The sequence below is a fragment of the Carlito syrichta genome, unplaced genomic scaffold (genome assembly GCF_000164805.1).
Source record: "Carlito syrichta isolate Samal-C Ts95f unplaced genomic scaffold, Tarsius_syrichta-2.0.1 Scaffold305677, whole genome shotgun sequence".
Classification (NCBI taxonomy): Eukaryota; Metazoa; Chordata; class Mammalia; order Primates; family Tarsiidae; genus Carlito; species Carlito syrichta.
Genome location: NW_007249773.1, coordinates 128,650 through 153,608, shown reverse-complemented (window position 1 = coordinate 153,608; position 24,959 = coordinate 128,650). Strand labels below are relative to the sequence as shown.

General features: G+C 45.0%; 1 protein-coding gene across 1 annotated transcript in view; it reads right to left on the bottom strand.

Annotated features, from left to right (window-relative positions):
- Positions 1–24,959, bottom strand: part of PAH (phenylalanine hydroxylase) — an 80,081-nt gene that overhangs the window by 44,998 nt on the left and 10,124 nt on the right. Inside the window, exon 3 of the mRNA XM_008062219.1 lies at positions 12,978–13,161. Within this exon, the coding sequence (XP_008060410.1) occupies positions 12,978–13,161 (184 nt within the window). The remainder of the gene's footprint in view (positions 1–12,977; positions 13,162–24,959) is intronic.

Genomic DNA, 24,959 nt, shown 5'->3' with positions numbered 1-24,959 from the left:
GCAATGGCCGCTCATGGCCACCGCAGCCCCGACCTGCTGGGCTCCGGCGATCCTCCCGCCTCGGCCTTCCGAGTAGCCGGAACTACAGGCACGCGCTACCACGCCCAGATGATTTTTGATTTATGGTAGAGACGAGGTCTCGCCAAGTTGGCCAGGCGGGTCTCGAACCCCTGGGCTCAGGCAATTCACTCACCTTAGCCTCCCAAAGCGTGGGATTACAGGCTGAGCCACCGAGTCCAGCTATTACTCTTATCTTTAAAAATTTTTTTTAAATTTTTTATGGTTGGTTCCATGTTTTTGCTGTTTACTCATATCTTTAATGTCTCCTTTTGGGAATGATGTTATCTTCTCATTATTTCTCGATCCTATTTTCTGCCAAGAAATAAAGTAAGAGAGGGAGAGTGAGAGCGAGGAGGAGGGCAATTAAGATGGAAGACTGAGCTGGGCACGGTGGCTCACGCCTGTAATCCCAGCACTTTGGGAGGCAGAAGTGAGAGGATTGCCTGAGTCTAGGGGTTCGAGCCCAGCCTGGGCAACTTCAGGAGACCTTGTCTGTACAATAAATCAAGAAAGTAGTTGGGTGTAGTGGTGTGCGCCTGCAGTTCCAGCTACTTAGAAGGCTGAGGCAGAAGGATCGCTGGAGCCCAGCAGGTCAACGCTGGGGTGGCCGTGAGCAGTGTGCCACTGCACTCCAGCATGAATGACAGAGTGAGATTCCAACTCAAAAAAAAATGTGTCTATTCAAGGTGTGCAATGTCATTATTTGATATATATCTACATTGCGAAGTGATCGCTGCAATCAAGTCAATGAACAAATCCATCACCTCACATAGCTACTATTTTTCCTGTGTGTGGAGTGAGGAGAAACACTTAGGCTGTCTCTTAGCAAATTTCAATTATACAATAAAGTGTTATTTGCTATGAGCACCACTCTGTACCTCATATCTCCAGAACTTGTTCAGCTTATACCTGACCATTGGTATCCTTTCACCAACATCTCCCCATTTCTCTCACGACAGTCACAGTTCACAGCAGCCTCAACCTCCTGGGCTCAGGTGACCCATCCACCTCAGCATCTTGAATAGTTGGGACTACGGGAGTGCGCCACCAGGCCCGGCTAATTTTTAATTTCTTTTGTAGAGATGAGGTTTTGCTGTGTTGCCCAGGCCGGTCTCTAAATTCTGGGCTTAAGGCAATTCACCTGCCTTGGGCTCCCAAAGAACTGGGTTTGCAGGTGTGAGCCACCGCACTCAGCCTGATTCCACATAGAAGTGAGATCACGCAATGTTGGTCTTTCTGTGCCTGGCTTATTTCACTTAGCACGATGTCCTCAAGGTTCATGGGGGACCATGTTGTTACAAATGGTAAGATTTCCTCCTTTTATGACTGAATAATATTCCACTGTATGAAGCAAAGGATGCTATTTCCCAGGATGTCTTAGGACTCCAGACCCCAGGAAGGCGACTCTGACAACTTGCCACTGCCTTACCATAGCTCAGTGGGATCTAGGCTAGTAAGGGTCTGTCCCTAGTCCAGAGCTGGCTTCCTATGTGTCCCAGGGAGAGTCAGTCAGCAATGGTGAAGAGCATGACGGAAGGTCACACAGCCTGGGTTTGAATCCTGTCTCTGCACCGACTACCTGTGGGACCCAGGAAAAGCGGTCAAACCTCTTGGGCATCAGTTTTCTAGCTGCAAAATGGTAATAACAGTAGTAACATAAGCCAGGCTCGGTGGCTCAGCCTGTAATCCCGTGCCTTGGGAGGCTGAGGTGAGTAGGATTGCCTGAGCCCACAGGTTCGAGACCCGCCTGGGCAACTTGGCGAGACCTCATCTCTACAATAAATCAAAAATCAGCCGGGCGTGGTAGCACGTGCCTGTAGTTCCAGCTACTTGGAAGGCTGAGGCGGAAGGATCGCCGGAGCCCAGCAGGTCAAGGCTGCAGTGGCCGGGACGGAGTGAGATTCCAACTCAAAAAAAAAATAGTAATAACATAGAGTTCTACTTTGTAAGAACAATATGAGGTTTAATGAGTTAAAATGTGTTATTTGCTGAGAACAATACTGGCACATAGCAAATGCCGTTATTGTTCAGCTGTAAGCTGTGGGGCACACACATACACACACACGCACACACACACACACACACACACACTGCTATCACCTCATATAATTATATATAATATATTACACATATAATGTTTTTATATATATATATATTTTTTATTTGCCCTTTGCTCATTATAGCACAGAGCACAGAAAAGAAAGTTTTTCAACAAAGCTAAAAGGTCTGCCACTTATTTTGTTGTGTAACCGCAAGTATTTTATCTCTCAAACCCTTCGTGTTTTTTTTTTTTAATGGATTAAAATAATCTTTTTACATTATGGGATGAACGAACTGCTCTGGCGAATGTGACACATCTTAGCGCCCTGACTGGTCCATAGTAAATGCTACGTTAATGTTCCCCACTAGGAGGACAAACCTATTAATTATGAGGATATGATGCTTAAAGAAGAAGGAGGAGGAAGAGGAGGAGAGGACGGAGGTTGGGGTCAGGCCCTGGTTCTCCGTCCAGCTTTGATATGAACAGGCTTTTGACTCTGGGGCTTGAGTTTCCCCTCTGCAACATGGGGTGTCAGATTCACCGAGTCCCTTTTTGGTTTCATATTCTGAGAGTCGTGGAAACCTGTGAAGGGCGGAGACTGTCCAGGGGACACTTGGAAAGGCAGTTCCACTTCTGTCACCGCGTCACCTTGTTCATGTGGCGCGCAGTCCCTGCGTGTGTCCCGCTCCCAATGAGCGGACTCTCTTCCCTTCATTCTCTCTTGTCTTCGCCACAGGGCCACCTGACTCAGACCTACGCAGGCCATCACCAGGCTCAACGCCAGGGGGCAGCAGAGCCAGCACATTTCAGCTCTGGGGGACATTTTTTTCCCCCTTTTCCAAAGGAAAAACTCTGATTGGGCCCCTGGCTTCATTCAGTCCTCTTGGTGGAAGATAAACAACAACAAAATCGAAAACCTTGCGAAAGTCGCAAAGACTCAGAGGAATCAAGTCTTGGCAAAGAGGAGACAAAGGTGATAGCAGCCCACCGTGACCAGGCCTTCTAGCTCAGGACCTTGTCACAGAAATCTGTGAGTGTCACCTGAGTCCAGGGGCCTCTGGTGGCTTCGGTGACCCCGTCATCACCCAGAAAAGGTCCCAAGCACAGCCGGGCTGCAGAAGTGAAGCCTAGGGCTCATCACAGACACTCCGAGGCCAGCCGGTCTGGGTCTCAGCTCACCTTTGCTGCTTTGCAACTCTGAGGCTTTGTGCAAACCACTTTACTTCTTTGTTTCTCATTTTTCCATTTGAAAACTAGCTATGATACCGGCGCAGCCTTCAGAGGGCTGCTGGGAGGCCTGAAATGAGCTACCGCATGAACAGTGCTTGGAGCAGAGTTTGGCACACAGTGAGTGCTTTATAAGGATGTGGTAGTGCTGTTATCACCATGACCATTTTATCATTACACAAGACCGAGTGATCAAGGGTGACAACGCTTGGTGCCCACTTCCTCCAGACAGCCGCCCAGCTCCGCCTCCTTTCTAGGCTTCACTTGAGGGAAGGGCCCTTGGCATGGTGTATGTGTCATTTGGGGTAGAAGGAAGATTCAGGCCCTACAGTCATGTTGGAGAGAAGGGACAAAGCCTGGGGAACCGAGATCCCGCAGAGGCACCGAGACCCAGTAGAGCATGTTCTGGGTGCTAGAGGTGGCGGGATCAAGTCCTGATCTTGTTCACTTCCTGGCGGTGCTAAGTTGTGAAGCCAACAGTGTGAGGACTCCATGAGCTAAAGGCAGGGTGACCACAGAGGACCCCAGGCAAACTCAGGGCCAGGCTTTCACATGCTCACTGACACTTCCTACTGCACAGAGGGCAAGCACATCCTGGCCTTGAAGACAGCAGGTCTAGTCCAAGTTTCATTTCTCTCACCCGCAGACCGTAGGAGTCTGAGCAAATGACTTGACTCTTAAGTCTGTGGCTTGACCTCTGTGGAATGGGCGAGGCATCGAGCCGTCTGCCTCCTCATTTGAGGCGGGAAACCACTGACTCACAGAAGGCCGATCTGTGACATCGGTCATTGCCCTTGAACCTCACAGCAAACACCAGAGAGGCCCGTGTGGCTAGAAAATATAGTCCCCCGGGCCACAGGCAGCAGAGTCAGAGTCTATCTTTGTGTCCCCAACCTCTACACTGGGTCTCTTCCAATTATTTTTTTCAGACAAAAAGTGATAGCTACCTTTTCCCCTCTAAAGTTATTTTATTTCAAGGGCCCATGATGCACCAGATACTGTGCTAAGAATCTTCCTTCAGTAGTCTCTTTAGATCCTCAAAACAACCCCAGGAGGTGGAGACTGTGACTGCCATGCACTGATGAGCAGCCCGAGGCTCTCAGAAAAGAGGTGACTTGCTCGGGATCCCTGCCCGGTGGGGCGGAAGTGAGCATTCTGCATCCTGCATGTCACCCAGCAGGATGGACACCTAGTCGGTGATGGATGGGGCACCTCTAGGTTTTAGATTCCTGTTACTCCACTTTGAGAGGGAAAGGAGGTGTGACACACTAAGACAGGGCTCTACAGGTGGCCTTGAAGACGATCCCTGGGCCGACTCTAGCTAGGACTTCTCCACTTTCCATCCCATGCCTCGTGGTTTTAGGGACAGTAACTTCTTAACCGAAGTTCTCCATGTATCTTGGCTCTTCTTCAGTGAAGGTTGCAGACCCCTTCCCCCGCCCGGGTCTCTCTCACACTGCTGGAAATAGAGACTGACCCCGGCGACCCAGGCCTCCGTGTTGAAGAGTTAAATCAGATTAGCTCATTAATGGCCTTGCCAAATACCTTGGCCGGTGGGCTGGCCTCTGCAGGCCCCTCCACGGCCTCTCGGGCTGCTGGGCTCGCGGTTAATGAATGACTGGGGTAGGCGGGGGCAACAGAGGCCCTCTGTGGAGCCAGAGGCACCGGGGCCAGGGCAGATCATTAATAAATATTGATTTGGCTCCAAAGGAAGCAGCCCACTGGGGAGGCCTGTCCTGGACACCCACGTTGTGGTCCCATTAAGTCGGGGTCAATTGTTCAGCCAGCACACGGAAGAGAGGCTGGCTCAGGGGAGCTCCTGAGCAAAAGGCCCCCCCAGGCCTGGTCAGAGCCTGCTTCCTGGCCAGCGGGTCAGAGCAGGCCCATTAAATTTACAGCAGTTCAAGGTGCAGGCCGAGTCCAGTCTCATCCCTCCCTCTAGCAGACAGTCACCAGCCCCAGGGGTTAGCCAGTAAGGCACCCCGGCTTGCCTCCAGCCTGTCTCAGACAGAGCAATAAATCCTCATTTCTGAGGTCCAAAACAGAAGGGCTTTTTTGCCCCCTCCTCCCAGGCTCCCGGATGTCTCCTCTGGGGCCATGGCCTCCTCCAGCCCAGCAGAGAGGTAGTCCCTGCGCTGATCCCAGCGGCTCCTGGAAAGAGGACACAGTAATGACCAGCATACTGAAGGATGAAGACTTCTGAGGGTTTTATGTTTCTCTTTTAGGGAGCTTCTACTTTCTTTTCAGAGAAGGAATGCCCTTTGGGAAGCTCTTGGTAAGAGTGGGTGAGCCTAAGGCTGGCTGGTGATGTCAGAGCAGCGGGCAGGACTCAGGTGCGGTGGGCTCAGGCAAAGCATCTGTTCCCTCTGCTCACATGGACAAGAATCCCAAAACTGGATGGACAAAAGGGACTGGGCATATGAAGCACAGAGTGGAGATGTGCTGGATAAACAAATAAAGTGGGTGAATGGATAAGAATGAAATTATGACTAAATCATGACCCGCAGGGATATTTATTCCAACCACTTTCCTAGACTAGAACTGCTCTCCTGATGACATTTGAAAGATGTCACATTGTTCATCAGCATATCTACTGATGGGTTGCCCATGACACCCCAAATACCCAGCTCTGTCCTCTGATAGGTCATGTGGTGCTATCTGTCTTCCTGTCCCTCCCACAGAATACACTTATAGCTTCTTCCACAGGTGGCTTGTCCCATTCTTGGAGTCTTCCCTGGCCTCACTCCCGTTCCCCTCATCAACTGAACCCACGACTGGGCTCTGGGCACCTCCTAAGTGGACTCCTGAGGCACACCACCCTCCCTCTCACTTCCGTGCCTCAGGACATACAGCCAGGACCTACCAGATTATAGGACACGTGAGTCTAGACGCAGCATCTGCCTGTCCTACTACTGCATCCTGCCATGTGGCTGACACAATGTCGATGGCATGAATGAATGAACAACAGGGGATGAGTGCGAATGAACGAGAAGAAGGTGGCAAAGCGGACCATGGTGTTTGAGAAGTAGGAGTCAAAGAAGAAGGAGCAAACCCCCAACAGCCAAGAGTTTTAAAAGGGCCACATAATTTATAAAATGCTAAGGAAAGAGTAAATTCCTGGACAATAGTGTCAAATGCTACAAAAATGTCAAGGGGGATGGAAAAGGGAGAGTCTGATGGTTTGGATAATGGGTTTTTTCAGGATCGCAGGAAAGAAAGGAAGAAAAGGAGAAAAACAAAGAGGAAGGAAGAGGGGACAGAGGGAAAGACGGGAAGACAGAAGGAACGAAGATTCTGGCATGAGAAGCTAGCCTTGTCCCCCTCGCCGGCACTAGGTCCAATTCAGCACATGGTCGAGTGGGTGATGCCTAGGAAGTGAGAGGTCATTTGCAGGCCCCTCATGGAATCCCCCATGTGAAGTTATCTCCCTGACTGCCACAGAAGGCTGGTCTCAATGAGAAGTGGCTGTCACCAACTCCTTATATGTTGTTATCCTGGTCCCAGTGGCCATATTCATGGAGCTGGTGAATGGCCAGTCATTGGCTGGGGCCCTAGAGCGTAGAGGTCTGTCTGCACTGAGGCCTAAGGATGTCTAAGTTTGAGGGCCTTCTCAACTCAAGCAAGTTCAAGCACCCTAACTCACAGAGCACCTAGCACGATCTTCTCCATGAACCACGGGCAGTGGAAGGGTGGGTCTTAGCTGCATTTCTCAGATGAAGAAGGGTCAGTGAGGTCACCAAGCGGGCAGGGGTCAGATGGAATCCAAGCCTAGCTGGCAGTGTACAAAATGGAGACCAGATCCTGGCTCTTGACTCTAAATTCATTGCTCTGTATGAGTCACGGTGACGCTCCCTGCGTGAAGGGCACACTGACATTCAAGAACATTCACTTCATATGCTCTTAGTACCTCCTTCCATCAAAAACACCTGTGCACAGAGAAAAGATGCCCCCAGTTGCACTCCTTTCGAACTTTCACAGTCCTTTGGATCAACCCAAACAGCTAGTCATGGTGGCCCTGCCTGATCAAGGATCAGGAGTTTGGGGATTCTGGACTTGTTCAGCCAAAAGATTCATCACGTACTGTCGTGGAAGGCCCAAGGGTAAGTTCACGGGTAACATTTTGCAGGGATCCCACATGCCAGTCCCTTTATGCAAATCGCATCACATAATTCGCACAACCACACTGGCACCCGGATTTCTTCACTTTGCAGATGAGAAAAGCGAGACCGAAGGAAGACAGGCAGGTGGGCCAAACAGTAAGCCCAGCACTGAACTGGAGCAGCAAAGGCTGTCAAATCTACACTGCCTTTCGGCTTTCACCTTTCTGTCCTGTTTCCTAATATTGAAAACAAGAATAACTAATATTTCACCTTTCTGTCCTGTTTCCTAATATTGAAAACAAGAATGACATTAACTGCTTGCTCTAGCGATGTGAGTTGGCTATTGCAGAGCTTAAATGAGACAACCTCATGGGAATGAATTTTGCAAACACTGGAGTTGGCATATGGATGGGGAATTCCTCTTAGAATGAGAGCCTGCTTCTAATTTTATCATCTTCCTGAGCTTGAAGCCCTGTGGCCTGGCAAACTGGGTGGGCTACAGAAATAGCATTTGCTCAAGATCTGCCTTGCAATGAATAGCGCGGCCCTGACAGCCCGCAGGGAGCAGGTAGGATCGCAGCAACACTAAGAGGCTCTGCTTCCAGCTCCGAGGTTGGTGTCACCTCCCTCTGAAGGCTTATTCGCTCAGATGGGGCCGCCTGTCTCAGCAGGGTCGTCTGACCAATGGTGACCCCTCACCAGCCACAGGCCTTGGTGCTACATCAATGCATCCAGCAAGCACCCAGGCAGAGACAGCCCAAGGCAGCCAACCCGTGTGTTTTCACAAACCTGCAGACACTTGGTCTCCTGCAAACCTGGGGCTGTGAGCACTGACAGCCTCGCGAGGTGCATTGGAGGCACAGAGCAAAATGCACGAAGAAGCGTGGGACTGAGAAGACAGCCGGGGAAGGTGGAGATGGAACAGCCCAGAGGAGGAAGGGAGAGAGGGAAGAGAGGACAGGTGGTGCGAATGGGGGAAACCCCAACCATCTGGACTCCTTCCAGTCCTAAGCTGCTTCTCTCTAAAGATCTTTAACTCTTTGGGAACCATGGCCCTTTTGAAAAATTTTCTTTCCTAAAAAATATGCACACTAGTTTGCCTGCAATCATGTTACCATTTTGCCTGCAATCCCAGGGGTTTTTAGACCCGCTAAGAAATCCTATCGTCTCCAACCCCAACTGATCTGAGATGTCAGCCTTGCTCGGCACTGTTCTTCAGGACAGCAACACTGAAGGAAAAAAGAGGAAACTCCAGAGGGCGTGGAGGGAGGACAAGAGGGAAAGAATGACTATAATGGTGTCGTTTCTGTCTTCTCACAAAAGTCATAAGTGTCCTCAGACAAGACAGGCAGACGGATGGATGGGCAGATAGATAGACAGACAGAAGATAGATGAAAGATTAGATAGATAGATAGATAGATAGATAGATTCAGACAGATAGATGGATGGATAACCTTTCTGCTTTCCACAGAAAATAAAGTTGTAGTGACAGTTTGGACTCATTTTGCTTCCCTATCGGGATGCTTAGAACTGTCACAACTTAAACATAATCCAATAAATGGCCCTCTGCTCTTGGAAAATACCTCCAAACAGGCAGATTTCTCAAAAGGTAATGTTCCTATGCACCTCCGTCTACCCAAGATACTTTGCCTATCTGCTTCTCCTGGCTGCAATCTGTCTCCATGTAGAAATTTTCCAGCCCCCACCAGATGTAATGTCATGCAGAAGACTCAAAGGGAATGGTAAAAGGATTAGTAGATTGATCGATGGAAGATATTAATGCTCTTTCATGTTGGGTTGAAGAAGGATTTGAGGTCATCAGAAGAGAGGGTCGCAGGAGAATAGACCTCAAAAGACTCCTTGGATTAAAATCCTATTAAACTCACATCAGCTTCTCCAGGAGGCATTTGAGAAGACGGGGGTTTCTTTAACATGTCACCATAATTAACCTTCCCTTAAGCTGTTTTGGGTGGGGAACTTCAGCAATTAAGAAACTGAAAAACTTTCATTTTCTGTCGCCCACATGACCTTTTGAATGGTTTGAAAACTGGAGTGCAAAGTGGTTTAGCTTAATTGATTTGAGGGGTTCAGATCTCCCTCCCCAACCTGCTGTCAGACTCGCCCCTGAGATCTGAGGCCCTTGGTGAAAAGGGCATTTTGTCTGGAATAAAAATCAAAGGTTCAGATCTACTGTGATGCTTTTCTTCCTCCGATCATTCCCCTACTGAGTCTTTTAGAAAAACTAACTTGGCAGGGGCCAGTTGTTTCCCCTAAAAGGATCTTTTTTGGGGGGCAGACTCTATTTCATAAAAACCACAACAGGAGCCAAAAGGTCCCGTGTCTCGCAGCTGGTGCCGGGTCACACACCAGGTCAGCATCGGCTGTGTTGTGACAGGTAAGTTAAAGCCAGTGAGAGCAGCCAGATGGAAAGGGGTGGTCAAGTAAAGGTCACAGAATATATACTGTTCTAAAGGGTTGGTCTCAGTTGCTTTTTCTTCACCAGGTAACATTTCACCCCACCAGTAGATGTCCGTACCCTGTCATTTGGGGTAGTGAGGTGAGGAACCCATTAGAGGACTGAGCCTGTGCTTTGCCAGTCTCCAATGAGCCCAGAGGTGGTTACACACTGCTTCTGCGTGAAAACATCAGCTTTGTTACTTTCACGCTTCCTGGGTCCTCAGAGTGAAACACACAAGGAGAAGCGGCCAGGTCCCATCAGCCCTGTCTCCATTTACAGCATCTGTCTCTTTTCTGTGTTTACGTGGATGTCCCTTCCCCCTCGCCAGACTGTGATCTCCTTAAGCAGACTGACCACCTGCTCCAGTTTCTAGCACAGTGCTGGGCACAAAGCCATGCTCAACACACCCTTGTCTGTGACCACATAGAAACTACTCGGTGATGGTGTGCACACTTACAGTGAAAAATCGAGGGGGTCTGTAGGGCTGCCCAAGCTCTGAGGTCGTTTTCCAGTTCTCAGAATCTCTGAAAAAGTAGCTGTGCGCTGGCTGGCTCTTGGTGGCTCTTGCACTCGTGCCCGTGTTTATATTATAATAACAATGACCACAATGGTAAGAATAAAGAACACCTATTGAGGCCTTAAACATGCTCTTCTCTGTTCCCGTGCTTCACTTGCATGATTTCATCAATCCTACAAGGCAGAGGCTTTTGTTACTCTGCTCTGATACAATGGGAGGCTACAGGGGTCAATAGTTTGCTCAAAGTCACGCCAAAGGCCTTACAGCACAATTCCAGAATCAGGGCTCCTAACTCTCCCGCTATATCCCCGCCAAGAACCTCCTCTCCGAGCCTCCAGGTCCGTTGCCAGGCCTCCAGCTGGCCTCCCACATCTTCCCTGGCTCCCCCAGGGGCCGCCTGCCTGCTTGTCAATTGCTTTGATTTCCTCCCCAGCTGCCCTGCTTCCACCTGCTCCATCCAGAGGCAGAGCTGCCCCAGGATCCGGCAGGCCCTTTGTCCTGAAGGCCTGCAGCTCCTGTTGGGAGCAGGTGGCCGGAAGAGCAGGAGAGGGCAGTCATCAGGGAAGCAGCCTGGGAGGCTGAGGGGGAAGGAAGGCCGATGGGCTGCTCTGGGGAGGAATTCCAAGTGCCTGCCATCCAGAGACCCGAGCCCATCTGCATGGCTGTCCACCTGCACGGGCAGACCCTGGGCTGGGCTTCTTGCCTCGATTTTACCTGTAGGAAGGCAAAGGCAGTAAAGAAGAGATCTCCTAGGAAGACCTTGGTGCTACCTTTTAGAAAAGGTTTCAGTGGCCTGTTTTTCAAAGTGGATCCTGTCTCATTTGAAAACATCTCTGACGATTAAAATGCTGTTTTTAGCTACAGTGCCTGAAGGCCTCTTGGCCTAAAGTCTTTGGGTGTTTTGGAAAGAAACTGTTGATTTCGTGATAGAAAAATATTTTGATTTTTGTTTAAAGTTCATCTCAGAAATCACATTTTAAGGTATTAACCCCAATGAATTGAAAACTTGTGTTCCCACAAAAACCCTCACACAAACATTTATAACAGCTTTATTCATGATCACCAAAAATCAAAAGCAACCAGGATGTTCCCCAACAGGTGACTGGACAAACTGTGGTATGTCCTAACAATGAAATATTATTCAGCAATAAAAATAAATGAGCTATCAAGTCACAAAGAGAGATGCAGGAAACGAACACCTATATGTGTTTTGCTAAGTAAAAGAAGCCAGTCTGAAAAGGCAACGGACCGTATGATTCCAACTATATGACATTCTAGGAAAGGCACAACTGTGGAGACAATAAAAAGATCAGGGTTGTACAGAGGGAGAGTGAAATGGGGGAAAGAGTGGGTGGAGCACAGCGCATGTTGGGGACGGCAAAACTATTCTTTATGACATTGTAATGGTAGACATATGTGATGAGACATTTGTCAAAACCCATAGAACTTAAAACACAAAGTGTGATCCTGAACGTAAACTATGTACTTTAGTTAATAATAGCATGTCCATATTGGCTCAGCAGCTATTAAAAAAATGTTCCACACTGATGCAAAATGTTTATAGGGGAATCTGAGGCGGTGGAGGACAAAGACAAACAGGAACTCTCTGAACTCTGTGTGATTTTTCCATAAACCTAATACTGCTCTAAAAAATAAAATCTGTTTAAAGGATGGTTCATCTGAATATCCTTTGAACCCTAAAAATTGATCACCTTGCTCGTCTGTATTTTTTTTTCGGCTCGTCATAATCATAACAACAAGCACATGCTATCATTTATTCAGCCGTATAATGGGCCAGGCACTGTTCGAAGCAGTTACTGTATTTTCTCATTTAACCCTCACAGACTCTGAGGTCAGAGTAGTTAAAGGGACTTGTCAAGGGTCTCAAAGTCAACAAGTGAAATAAGTAGGACTTGAATTGAGGTCTGTTTACACCTAAGTTCAAGCTTACAATTCTTCCCTCCAGAGGACACCAACAGGCCGCCTTGAGTAACAGACAATGGGACAAAGCAAATCTTGACAACTCCTGTGTCCAGTCATTCACTCACAAATGACACCCATATACCAAGCATGGTGCTAAATTCTGAGTATAAATATTGGTAAGAAAGTCTCACTGTCCAGAAGAGGCTTGTAATTTAGTAGAAGAGACAGATAAAGAGACAGAAATGACAATAAGAGCTCAAGGAACAAGAGCCAGGCAGCCAGCTCCAGGACTGGCATGTCACAAAAAGGTCTGGGGAGAGCCCTCTGACTGGGAATGGAGACAAACACCCTGGATACTCTAAGCATCCCACTTCTGGAGATGGAAGATCATGAGAATGATAATCCGGGAATGAAAAATATATTAAATTGTGGCAACTGAAAGAAAACTACTAATATAAGAAATCGCTATCTTGAGCAAGGGGAGAAAGAACAAACATTCATTATATGTCTACAAAGCACTTGACATTTGTTCACCTTCCCAGCCAAATCCACTTGCTTTATCCCCTGACATCTTCCAGGGCAGGTACTATTTCTGCTGTTATTTTATGAAGATAGTGTGGAGTTAATTATGAGGCGTAATTCCTCGCTTACCTGTGTCTTTCTTCTTATCTCGGGAAAGCTCGTGGACGGTGGCGCCAATGTCGTGTCTCAAGATCTTGATGATGTTTGCCAGGGCAGGCACACTACGTTTATCCAGGTAGGTGAAAAATTCATACTCATCTTTCTTTAAACGAGAAGGTCTTGATTCAATGTGGGTCAGGTTTATATCATTTTCCTAGAAGACAGGATTGGCAGTAGGAGGGGCACTCATTAGGACTAACATAAGCCAAAGATGTGAAACCAGAACAAAAAACCCGACACAATGAAATGTAGAGATGAGGAATGAGATGTTTATTTAATAAGAGTAAACGAAAGCCTTTAAATTTTCAAATTGTTTACTTTTTCTTCTTTGAAATCAAGTACCAAATGACAAGAGGTGGGGCAGATTCTTTAAATATAACAGAATTTATTTATTTTAATACATATTTTTTATTTTAAAATCGTGGGGTATGGTTAAGGATTGGGTATACAAATATTCATTGTGCAGGTATCCTTGTTGATGAGGTATGCCCCCCTTTCCCCAGACAGATATTGACTACCGCTAATTCCACCTTCCTTTCCCTCCCTGCTCCCCCATAGTTTCCCGCCACTGTCCAACTTTTTCTTATAGTATTAAATGCAACAGAATTCAATCACGTGAAATCTTTTAAAGACCTAGCATTGCCACCATCAGATTTTGGTTTGGTTCAGATATCTAGAACAGTGGTTGCCAAAAAATTTACGTAGGAAAACCCACCTTCCCAAGAATCTCAATAAATAAACAATACAGAGGCAACATTGCTCTGCTTGAATAGAGAGTCCACAGGGGTGAGACTTATTGAGTTTACATCTAAGTTTTAAATAATATCTGCTATGAGACCTTAGACAATGCACTTTTATGCGTCTAACCCTCAGTTTCCCTATCTGTCATTTGCTGGTCTTAATGATATCTGCTTCATAAGTTCACTAGGAGCGTCAGATAATAGATAATACGAGACATCTATACATCTTGGCGCATGTTAAGTGCTCAATAAAATGTTTCTAATATAATGACCATGCATATGTTTATATAATTACTTTCTGTTCAATCTCCTCAACAACTATATATATTTGTAGCACTCATCAGTGGTCAATCACCTTCTAGATTCTTAGGCTCTGTCAGTGACAAATTGAACCAAGATACTTTATAAAACTTACATTCAGCCGGGCTCGGTGGCTCAGCCTGTAAGACCGCACCTTTGGGAGGCTGTGATGAGTGGATTGCCTGAGCCCACGGCTTCGAGACCCGCCTGGGCGGCGAGACCTCATCTCTACAATAAATCAAAAAATCAGCTGGGCGTGGTAGTGTGCGCCTGTAATTCCAGCTACTTGGAAGGCTGAGGCGGAAGGATTGCCGGAGCCCAGGAGGTCGAGGCTGCGGTGGCTGGGAGCGGCCACTGCGCTTCAGTCAGGGCGACAGAGTGAGACTCCAACTCAAAAAAAAACCAAAAAGCTTACATTCAAGTTGTGGAACTACAAGCAACAAACATAAAAGATAACTAATTTGTGCATTTTATGATGACAAAGACTAAGGAAAAAATACAAGTCAGAGCAGGGAAAAGGGAGTGGGCAGTCCAGAGGCAGGGGGAGGGCAGATTGCAGTGTTAAATAGGGCAGACACATGGGCCTCATTGGGAAGATAAGATCTATGCACAGACCTAAAGGAGTTGAGAGAGGTGACGACTCTGCAGTGTCAGTGGGTCTGGCCTGTTGAAGGGACAGCCATGAGGCCAGGATGACCAGCGGAGAGGAAATGAAAGAGGAAATAGTAGGAGATGGTGTCAAAATAACCATGGGGTGGCAGCCAGTCATGGAGATCATTGCAGGTCATTTTAAGGAATGAGGTTTTGATTCTGGAAGAAATAGGCTTTCTGCCAATATGATCTCGCAAACTTAATATGATCAGTCTCACTTGGGGAATAAATAGACCGACCAGGCAACACCTGTTAGAAGCCATTACTGGAAGCCACGTGAGATGCGACCATGGTTGTGCCCATGACGAGGGGGTGGAGGCAGTACAAAGAGGTTATATTCTGGATACTCCATATAATTTCCTCAAAAGAGTATTAATCATCCAGGGACATGAGAAGAGTTTGTAGATAAGACAATGGAAAACATCCATCATATGCCACACCCCCCTCAGATCTGACTTTGACTTTGTATCTGATGAAGATCTCAGAAGCCCAGGGGGAAGAAGAGAGTCCCTCATAATCTTAGTGTGGGCCAAGGTAGATACTAAGGTAATTCAAAGATGAATGAGATATTCTGACTTTGCTATTAGCCGGCCCTACCCTCTGTCAGACCAGTTTTAACAGTTGCTTGATGGTCCACTGTGTGGGAGGAGTCATAAATCCTTTAACCAATACTCTTGTGAGAAACATGTGACTTGCTTCTTATTGTTTTATTACTAGAAACATTGGACAGTGGTACACATACATTTTTGCCTACTCGCCTAACTGATTTCTCAGCATAAATGCTCAGGGGCCAAATTGTTAAATCAGAAAGTATTTACCCTTTAAAGATTCTTTATGTACTGTCCCATTGCCCTCTGGAAAGAATGCTCCAGAGGTAGAACTCATATGTTCTACCTCTAGAGGACTCATACTTCTCACCTGTACCAATTGCAATATTCTTGACCTGGTGGGTGAAAAGTGCTCATGCCTCATTGCTTAATGTTTCATTGTATTGCTGAGGAGACAAAACATTTTTCCTATTTTTATTTCTTCTTGTATGAATTTTCAATTTATGGTATTTATCTATTAGAAAACTTTTTTTTTTACTGATAAGAAATAATGTTTTATATGTTGATGGCAACTGTTTTATATGATTTTTTTCAAATTATATTTATCCTTGACACCTTAAGCACCTTTATACAAACTTTTTTAAATGCTCTCAAAAAACCTTAGAAAATAACAAGTGTAAATAGCCCTAGAGGTTTTCAAGAATGTGGCTGCTACATATTTTCAGAAGAAGGCAATAACTTCTTCCTCCTCACTGCCTGGGTATCAGGCTTTCCCGGATAGTCTCAAGTGCTACTTAATTTTAGAACCAAGTTCCCTGTACTTCTCCAGTTTTTCATGGCCTCTACTGAATGCTAGGTACAAAAGCTACCAGACATAAATACAAAACACAAGGTGGGATGAGTAAATTGTCCAAATGCATCCACTACAAAAAAAAAATGGTTGGGTTGGTTGACTCAAGGGTCTTATTCACATCTGAATTGTCGCCTTCTGAGAAAAGGGAGGGAAAGGAGGGACAAGGCCCATTTCTAATTATAACATGTCACAGTTTTCTTTCAAAATCTGGATTCTTTGAACTGGTTCAGAAGCAGAAATGGACTCAGACATGAATGTTGGTCAGCAGCAAGACGTGGCAGAGCCTAGTAACGCACACTGAACCTGCAGTCAATTTGAAGTCATCCACAGTGCTTCACTGCCAAGAGTGTGAGCTACACAACACAACAACCATGCCCACATTCATGCAAAGAGCTGGGAAGCTGCTTTTATTAAATGCCATAAAAATGCAATAATTATTATTATTACTATAGCTGCTCAACTTCAGTATCTTTAGATGGTGACATTTGAGCTCTTATGGTTTTTATAACAAAAAAGGTCATTTACTTAAGTTAATCTTCAAATGTAAATGCTTAACAAATCATCTGCTACTTCAGAAGATCAGTGATTTCCTTGGTAGAGCTACTCATTATGGAGAAAACTGTGGCGTATAGTCTATACTTTACTAAAACAAAGAAACAAATACTAGGGGTCATCCCAACATTTAAATGGGCAATAAAGACCCTGAAAATGGAACTTGAATAATTTTTAAATTTTGAAAAATGACGTTCACTGACCTAGTAGTTGAAGAGGTATGTCTTTTGCCTTGATTGTTAATGGTATAAAGTTGAGAACACAGTAATGACACGTCTTACCATTGAAATGTCACTTTATAGTACATTTCTATAGTACTAAAATTCTTCTCTGTGATCATCCCAACAATCCTTGAAGGTGGTGAAGGAGGACATAAAAAATAAAATCAGAGGTGAAGTTGCTTTGTTGTAAGTAGTGAAAGAGCGAGGTTCATTTTTCCTAATCTCAGAGTCATCAGTTTTCTAATCATACGGCCTTTGCTGTGTACAGTGAGCACTCCACAATGTCAACTTTCATTATTATTATTTTTGTTCTTTATTTTTTTTTTTGAGTTGGAGTCTCACTCTGCCGCCCAGACTGGAGTGCAGTGGATGCTCCTGGCCACCGCAGCCTCGCCTGCTGGGCTCCTGCGATCCTTCTGCCTCAGCTTTCCAAGTAGCTGGAACTACAGGCGCGCGCAACCATGCCCTGCTAATTTTTGATTTATGGTAGAGATGAGGTCTTGCCAAGTTGCCCAGGCAGGTCTCGAACCCGCGGGCTCAGGCAATCCACTCACGCCAGCCTCCCAAGGCTCAGGATTACAGGCTGAGCCACCGAGCTTGGCTCATTATTTTTGTTCTTAAGTCAAACACAAAAAACTAAAACCTTTGTGTGTAGTAAATACAATAATAAGCACTCAGGCTCTCTTCCTGCTGGTTCTACCCCAGGCTTCTCCAGGACACGTTGTGCAGTCATTATTGATGGCTCCAGCTGTAAAGGACACATCCCTGACAGCTGTGACCTGGAAATCAACATGAGGACCCTACAGGGGAGAAAATGGAATGGAGGGAAGGCCAGAGAGATGGAGGGAACTCTGAATCTTTCTTGGGCAAACAGAAGTTACTTCCTGTTCAAAGCAAAATGCAGTGTCATCCTTCTTGGCTCAGGAAAAAAGAGAATTGGTAGGTTCTACCTATTATTTGCCTAAGTTGAAATTTCAAAAGCAGAGATAACCTATCTCTGCCTTGAGCAGAGCAGAAAAAACGGTAAAGTCAAGGGCCAAGAATGAATACCCCTCTGGCATGCTTGTGCATGCTGTTGCCTTGGAGTAAGCAAAAGTGAAGTTCATTCTGGCCTATTTCAGAGGTTTATGGGGACAACACCAAACATTCTTTATAAAGAATGCTCCAAATCTCTGGTCTCAAGTAAACAGATAGGAGCGTTCAGCAAGTCATTCAGCTAAGCACCTCCATGTGCCATGCGCCGTTCTAAGTGCTGAGGGCAATGGTGGACAGAGCAGAAAATCTTCCCTGTCCTTGTGGAGCTTACGTTTTCTGCACAAATGACAACCATGGTAAATAAGTACTACAGAAAGTCTTCAGGTGGTGGTCAGCACCAGGGAGAAGAATGAGGAGGAAAGAGGGACTGGCCCTCCCAGGCGTGCAACTCAGGTGCTGTTTTAAACTGTGTGGTCAGAAGTCCTCAAAAATGAACAGGTTACCTTAAGCATGAACCTGGAGTCAGCAAGGGAGAAAGCCACGTGGGAACATCAAGTGCAAAGGTCCTGCACAGACAGCGCACAGTATGATTAAAGACCCAACAAGGAGTCCAGTGTGACTGGGGCAGAGTGAGCCAGAGGGAGGCTAATAAGACATCAGGCAGAGGAGTGACCAGGATTAGACCACAGAAGGTCATGTTGGCCATTATCTGAACTTGAGGTATCACTCTGAGTGATGTAAGAAGCTATGAGAGGTAATTAGGCAGAGGGCAGAGATCATTTGACTCATATTTTAAAAGAAACAGCTGTTTTAAGATAGACAGTAAGCCGGGTTCGGTGGCTCAGCCTGTAATCCCGTGCCTTTGGGAGGCTGAGGTGAGTGGATTGCATGAGCCCGTGGGTTCGAGACCGCCTAGGCAGCGAGACCTCATCTCTAAAATAAATAAAAAAATCAGCCGGGCGTGGTAGTGCATGCCTGTAATTCCAGCTACTCGGAAGGCTGAGGCGGAAGGATCGCCAGAGCCCAGCAGGCGAGGCTGCAGTGGCTGGAAGCAGCCACTGCACTCCAGTCTGGGCGACAGAGTGAGACTCCAACTCAAAAAAAAAGATAGACAGTAGTGGGAGAAGGCAGGAACAGTCTGGGGCCTATTACAATATTTGGGGTGAGAAATCACAGAGGTGCAGACAGTACTTCTGTGTTTCACTGAACTATTCTCCTAAGAAGGCCAGGAGCAGTCCTAGTTGACCAAGAGTCTGGAAATTGAACCCACTGAGAATTACAGGAAATAAAAATAATCAAAAATAGTAGCAAAAATTATTATTTAAATAATTTAAAATTCCAAATTTAAATTATTTAAATAATGCAAAAAATTATTATTTTCTAAGAGGATCGGCAATAGCCCTAGTTGACCAAGAGTCTAGAAATTAAACCCACTGAGATTTAGAGGAGACAAAAATAATAACAAAAAATAAAACAAAAAATTTTGCAAAAATAATCAGGAAAGTATGAACAGCAGAGTCAAATTCTACAGGGAGCTCAAGTAATCCCCCACTTTACTCTGAAGGAGTTCTTGGAGCGGTTCAAGCTGGACTTCCAGTGGGATTTTTATCCTGCAGACCATCCTTTGGGATCCGACTCTTGTCTTGTGTGTCTCTTTGGGGATCCTTCAGACTTTTCTTTTCTCAACCTTCCTTCTCGTTATGAAATTGCTTTTTCCCCACTCTCCCTTCCAGTTGGGGCTGCCTCCAAGTTGGAAGGGAGTCAGGGTAGCAGTTTAACCAGGTTCCATTCAAGGCTTTAGGGAAATAATTTTCTTTTCTTTGTGTACCTCTTTCTACAACACCAGAGTGATAAGATATTGAGGATCAAAAAGTCGCTACTCATATGCCATCAGTGGGCTGCAGCACTGTGTCCAAATGGTTATAACATGAGCTCCAGCTTCATAATGAAGGGTTACAAAGCAAGAACTGTTTTGCTGTTTCTCAAACATAGCCAGCACTGAAGTGTTTAGCAACTACAAACAGTGCCAGTTTTCCATTTGAGATTCTACCACTCAATAAATGTCATCAGACCTATACAAAATGTTCAGTGTGAACTGTTGGTATGGACAAGCACTGGAAATGACCTAAGAGCCCACTCACAGAAAATGGATCAAATACAATTACACAATGAAATATAGAGAGGGTAAAATGAATGAGCAAGACACACACACACACACACACACACACACACACACACACACACACACACATCTCAGTATGGACACATCTCAAAACTGATGTTTGCCACTCCCTCCCTTCCCAAAACAAAACTGCTGAAGGAGAGTTATGATTCCAATATTATGAAGATTAACAACTTGCATAACTATGCCATATTTCACTAATGAATATCTATATATAACAAAAGGATAAAAATGCAAGGGAATAATGTATATCAAATTCAGATTGACAACCACCTGTGAAGGGGTACCCAGAGACTTTGATTAACCCTGAATTGGTTTACTTCTTAAGTAGGGAGTGAGCTACATGTGTGATCTTTATGTCATTACTTATATTTTTATTTTTAAATAAAATGAAAATGTCAACTTGGTTGTAAGAAATTTTTTTTCTCCAGTGGAACTCAGACTTCATATACCGATTAAAGAAGACATGTTCCTGATAAACTTTTTACTGCTCATGGCTGCTCTGAATCCAAGACCAAGAAGGTAAAAATAGTCCTGTTATTCACTCTTAATCCAGTCTAGCTCATCAGGCCCAGGGATCACATGGATATCTTTAAAGTCCAAACCTTAGAGCTGTAAACATCATGTATCTGCCTAAATGTCCTCTCTGTCCCCAGGAATGCTGAGCTTGGCAGATGGTAAAGAATTTGAGAATCCTGTGACTTGACCATTTGTGTGTTCTCTCTCACGTTAAGTCAGTTGTTCCTTCATTCCAGAATTTTCTTCTGCCTTCCTCTCCCTTCTTCTGGTCAACCTCTTCAGGTTTCAGCATAAACATTTTGTCTCCAAGAAACCCACTCTGCCTCAAGTCTAGGTTAAGAATGCTCATGAAATCTCAAGCTCCTCATGGACCACATTGTAGACATAATTGTAACTGCTCATTTATGTAGAGCTTGCTAGTTCTATAGAGATAGAGAGTGACCATCTGTCTCATGCCAATGTCCCCATCACCTATAGAGGACCTAACAACAGTATACAATCAAAAAATATTAATTAAGTGCATACACGAGAATCTGAAGTCTTTGAATATCTGACAACGAGGAGGAATGGGTAGTCTGTGCTGGACAGGCCCCAGGAAGTGGATCGACTGATTTAGATTTATTTCCAGAAGACCAGTCCACTGTGGACACGGAGGGTGAATGCTGAAGCAATTTTTAGCTCTGAGCGTCTAGCCTTGGGAAGTTTGCATAGTCTGAGCCTCTGTGTCTCCATCAATTAAATGACCCTAGTGGAGAAAACTCGTGTAGTGCAAAGACAGCCTGGAGCTCAGAGCTGTGCATTGCTATGCATCTGCTTGTTCCCATCCTTGGAGGGTGCATGATGAGGTAAACAAGGGAGTGTATTTTCCCCAGGAGACTGCTTCTCATTCTGTAGCCCATAACTCAGTCACTTGCAGTAAAGACTCTTAGGAGACTCTTTTCCTTAGAAGGCCTGGGATATGAGCTAATAGAAGTTAAAAATATACAGAGCTACAGAAAATGTTTAAATCAATGCATGCAGAACTGAGGCTTGGAACAATCTGCTGAGGGTGGTGGGATGTTTGCAGGTAAGCAGGTAGGGATTTGGCATATTCCTCATCATCAGGGCCCAATTCACTAGAACCTCTACCCACTACCCACTCAACACACATAACCAAGCTCCACCTGTATCTCTTTTATAAATATCAAAACTGGGCGACTTCTTTGGGTCCCCTCCTACTGAGAGAGCTTTTCTGTCCTCTCAATAAATCCTGCTTTAAGTAAATATTAAAACTACTGTGTTACATTCTGATGTAGTTACCAGCTGAGGTCACCAGACAACAAATTCATTGATAGGCAACATGGTCCCTTAATGGTAGGGTGACTTTGATATTAATCATCTAAGGTGAGTTCTTAGGCAGGGCATTAAACCTGACCATGCTGGGAGAAGTCTGTTCTATACTCTGCAGATCTCACTTTTTCTTTGAGGACCTAGGACTCCTTGGTATGTGCTCCTGGTGGTTAGGAGCTAAGGAAACTCCCAACACATGAAATCAGGCCAGCGGTCCTCCTAAGTGGCAGATGGGACAATGGAGTTGTCACTTGTCCCAGGACAGAACCCTGAGACCTAGGCCAGCCGAAAACCCAGTCATGCTTCTCCTGGCTCTATACCTTATTCTTGTATTTCTAGTTTGAAGGTCATTCTCTTTACAAAGAGATATGCAAAAGAACAGTTATGTTGTTCTGTTTTCTCATAGAAAATCAGTTCCATCTGACAAAGAAGCACAGAGGTTTTAGAATTACAGACCTAGGTCCATTTCTGAAGTTCTACCACATTAAGTGTTGACCTCAGGCAAGTTTCTCAGCTCTTGGAGACTTAGTTTCCTCATCTCTAAAACTAGTATGGTATCACCTATGCCCACAGCACCAAGCTGAGTATTAAATATAATTTAGGTCACATAAAGTTATGTCACAGTCCCTGATGCATGCAAGAGCTTCTTCTTTGACGATAGCTTATAACAGCGGTTCTCGTTCCTGACTAGACATCAGAGTCACTAGAGGAATATTTTTTAAAAAATCAAGATCAAACAAAACCCCAAAACCCATCAAGGAAATAGCTGAAAATATTGATTACATCAGAATTTAAAATTTCATTGTGACAAATGATATCATGAAGCAAAGTAAAATGAAAAAGACTGGGAGAAAGCAGTTGTCATATACAGCATTCAGATTATTAAGAAATCAGTAAGAAAAAGACACATTTATAACAGAAAAAAATAAAGACGTGTAAAAAAATTCACAATTGAAAAAAAGTCAAACTTCTAATGTTATGAAATCTGAAAGTACCCCCATTTCACTAATAACCAGGCAATGAAAATAAAATCAGTACATTATCATATTTCATCCATTATATTGTCCAAGATTAAAAAGCAATAATAAGCAAATATTCATAAAGTTATAGAGAAATGAGTATTCTCATATTGAACTAGTGGGAGTATAAATTGTTACAGGACATTTGGGGAACAACTTAGTAGCTTCTATTAAAGCTAAAAGATGTTCATACCTTAGGACCAGATTCCACTTCTAGGTATCTACCCTAGATAAATATTTGTTTATTACTTACCAAAAAACTGAACAAAGTAAATACTAAAGAATTGCCTGTGACTCCAGAAGACAGAAAACACCATGGATGCCAAAATAGGGGGACGGACAAATAAAATAGAGTACACATATGTTAAAAGCCACATCTCAAAAGTTAAAAGTTATGAACTTGATCTATATGGATCAGGCTGCACATTTTTTTAAAAGCTGCATTCACAAAATATATGTAGTAATTTAACCAAACAGCTAATAAGTAACTAAGTAACAGTGAAACAGCAAAGGAACTCACATAACCAATTCCATTTCTGTTTAAGGGACCTGTACCCATTCCTTCACATAGGCTAGGACAATTTTGGAGCACTGAAATAAGATACAAAACAGCAATCAGGTAGTTTTTAAAACTGACTCTAGGATTAGAGGAGAAGCATGTAAACAACTAACTCTTTTGTTAATGATTTATAGAAACAAGAAGGCTTGGCTACTGTCACATGAGAGACCATATCCAAGGACAAAGAAGTTTCACAAACCTCTCTTGAACCCACATGGACGCCTTCACCTCTGGATCCAAATCCCACCCACCTCTCCTGCCCTTAACACGAAAAGAGCCTGAAGTTTGTGCTGACTTAAGACGGTTCCCCAGTATGCTAGACTGTCATCTTCTTGGCTTACTGGCTCTCCAGAATGAAGTCACCTTCCTTGCTCCAACTCCTTGTCTCTTGACTTACTGGCTGTTGTGGTAAGCAGAATGAATTCGGACTCAGTCACAACTATTCTGAGGGTTTTGCCTGCATGGGGTTATTTAATCTTTAGAGCTGCTCTATGAAGCAGACACTATTATTATTCCCATTGTACAGATGAGGAACTGAGGCACAGAGAAGTCAAGTGACTCTCTCCAAACCACAACCCTGTGTCCTCAGAATCTCTCCTCTCGACAACCTCACTGCGCAGATGCAAAGAGGCTGCAGAATAGCGTGCACAGCACGACACCTGTCAATATCAACATAATGTTTCACAGGACTGGCAGAAAAATACTAAACTCATAATGCTGCTGCCTTGGCCAGGAAGTTTTAGGATGATCAGGATTGAGGGAAGATCAGAAAAGACTGTGGCTTTATCTTTAACGCTGCTTTTCTTAAGTAACAATATACTAATTTGTAATTTTTGAAACATGAAAAAAATGGAAGCGAATATGTCAAAATGTTATCAAAGGTGGATAACAGATGGTGGGAATATTAGTAGTTACTTTTCTTTTTCTTTTTTTTTTTTTTGAGTTGAAGTCTCACTCGGTCGCCCAGACTGGAGTGCAGTGGCCGCTCCCGGCCACCGCAGCCTCAACCTGCTGGGCTCCGGCGATCCTTCCGCCTCAGCCCTCCGAGTCGCTGGAACTACAGGTGCACGCTACCACGCCCGGCTAAGTTTTTGATTTTTATTGTAGAGATGAGGTCTCACCAAGTTGCCCAAGTAGGTCTCGAACCCGCGGGCTCAGGCAATCCACTCACCTCAGCCTCCCAAAGCGCGGGATTACAGGCTGAGCCACCGAGTGAGCCCGGCTGTAGTTACTTTTTCTTGCACTTGGATGCATTTTTCCATTTGAAAAAAAGAATGCCAGGAGACAGACACCCCTAAGAATGAGATACTGGGGCCAACGTATTTGCTTTTTTTGAAAAACTCCATAGATGATCCAGGTGAACAGCGATAGCTGTTTTTGGCAGAGGTATGAGGTGTGGTAGAGAGATCACGGGTTTGGAGCCTGAGACCCAGGCTTCAGCCCCATTTTCTTTTTCTTTTTCTTTTTTTTTTTGAGTTGGAGTCTCACTCTGTCGCCCAGACTG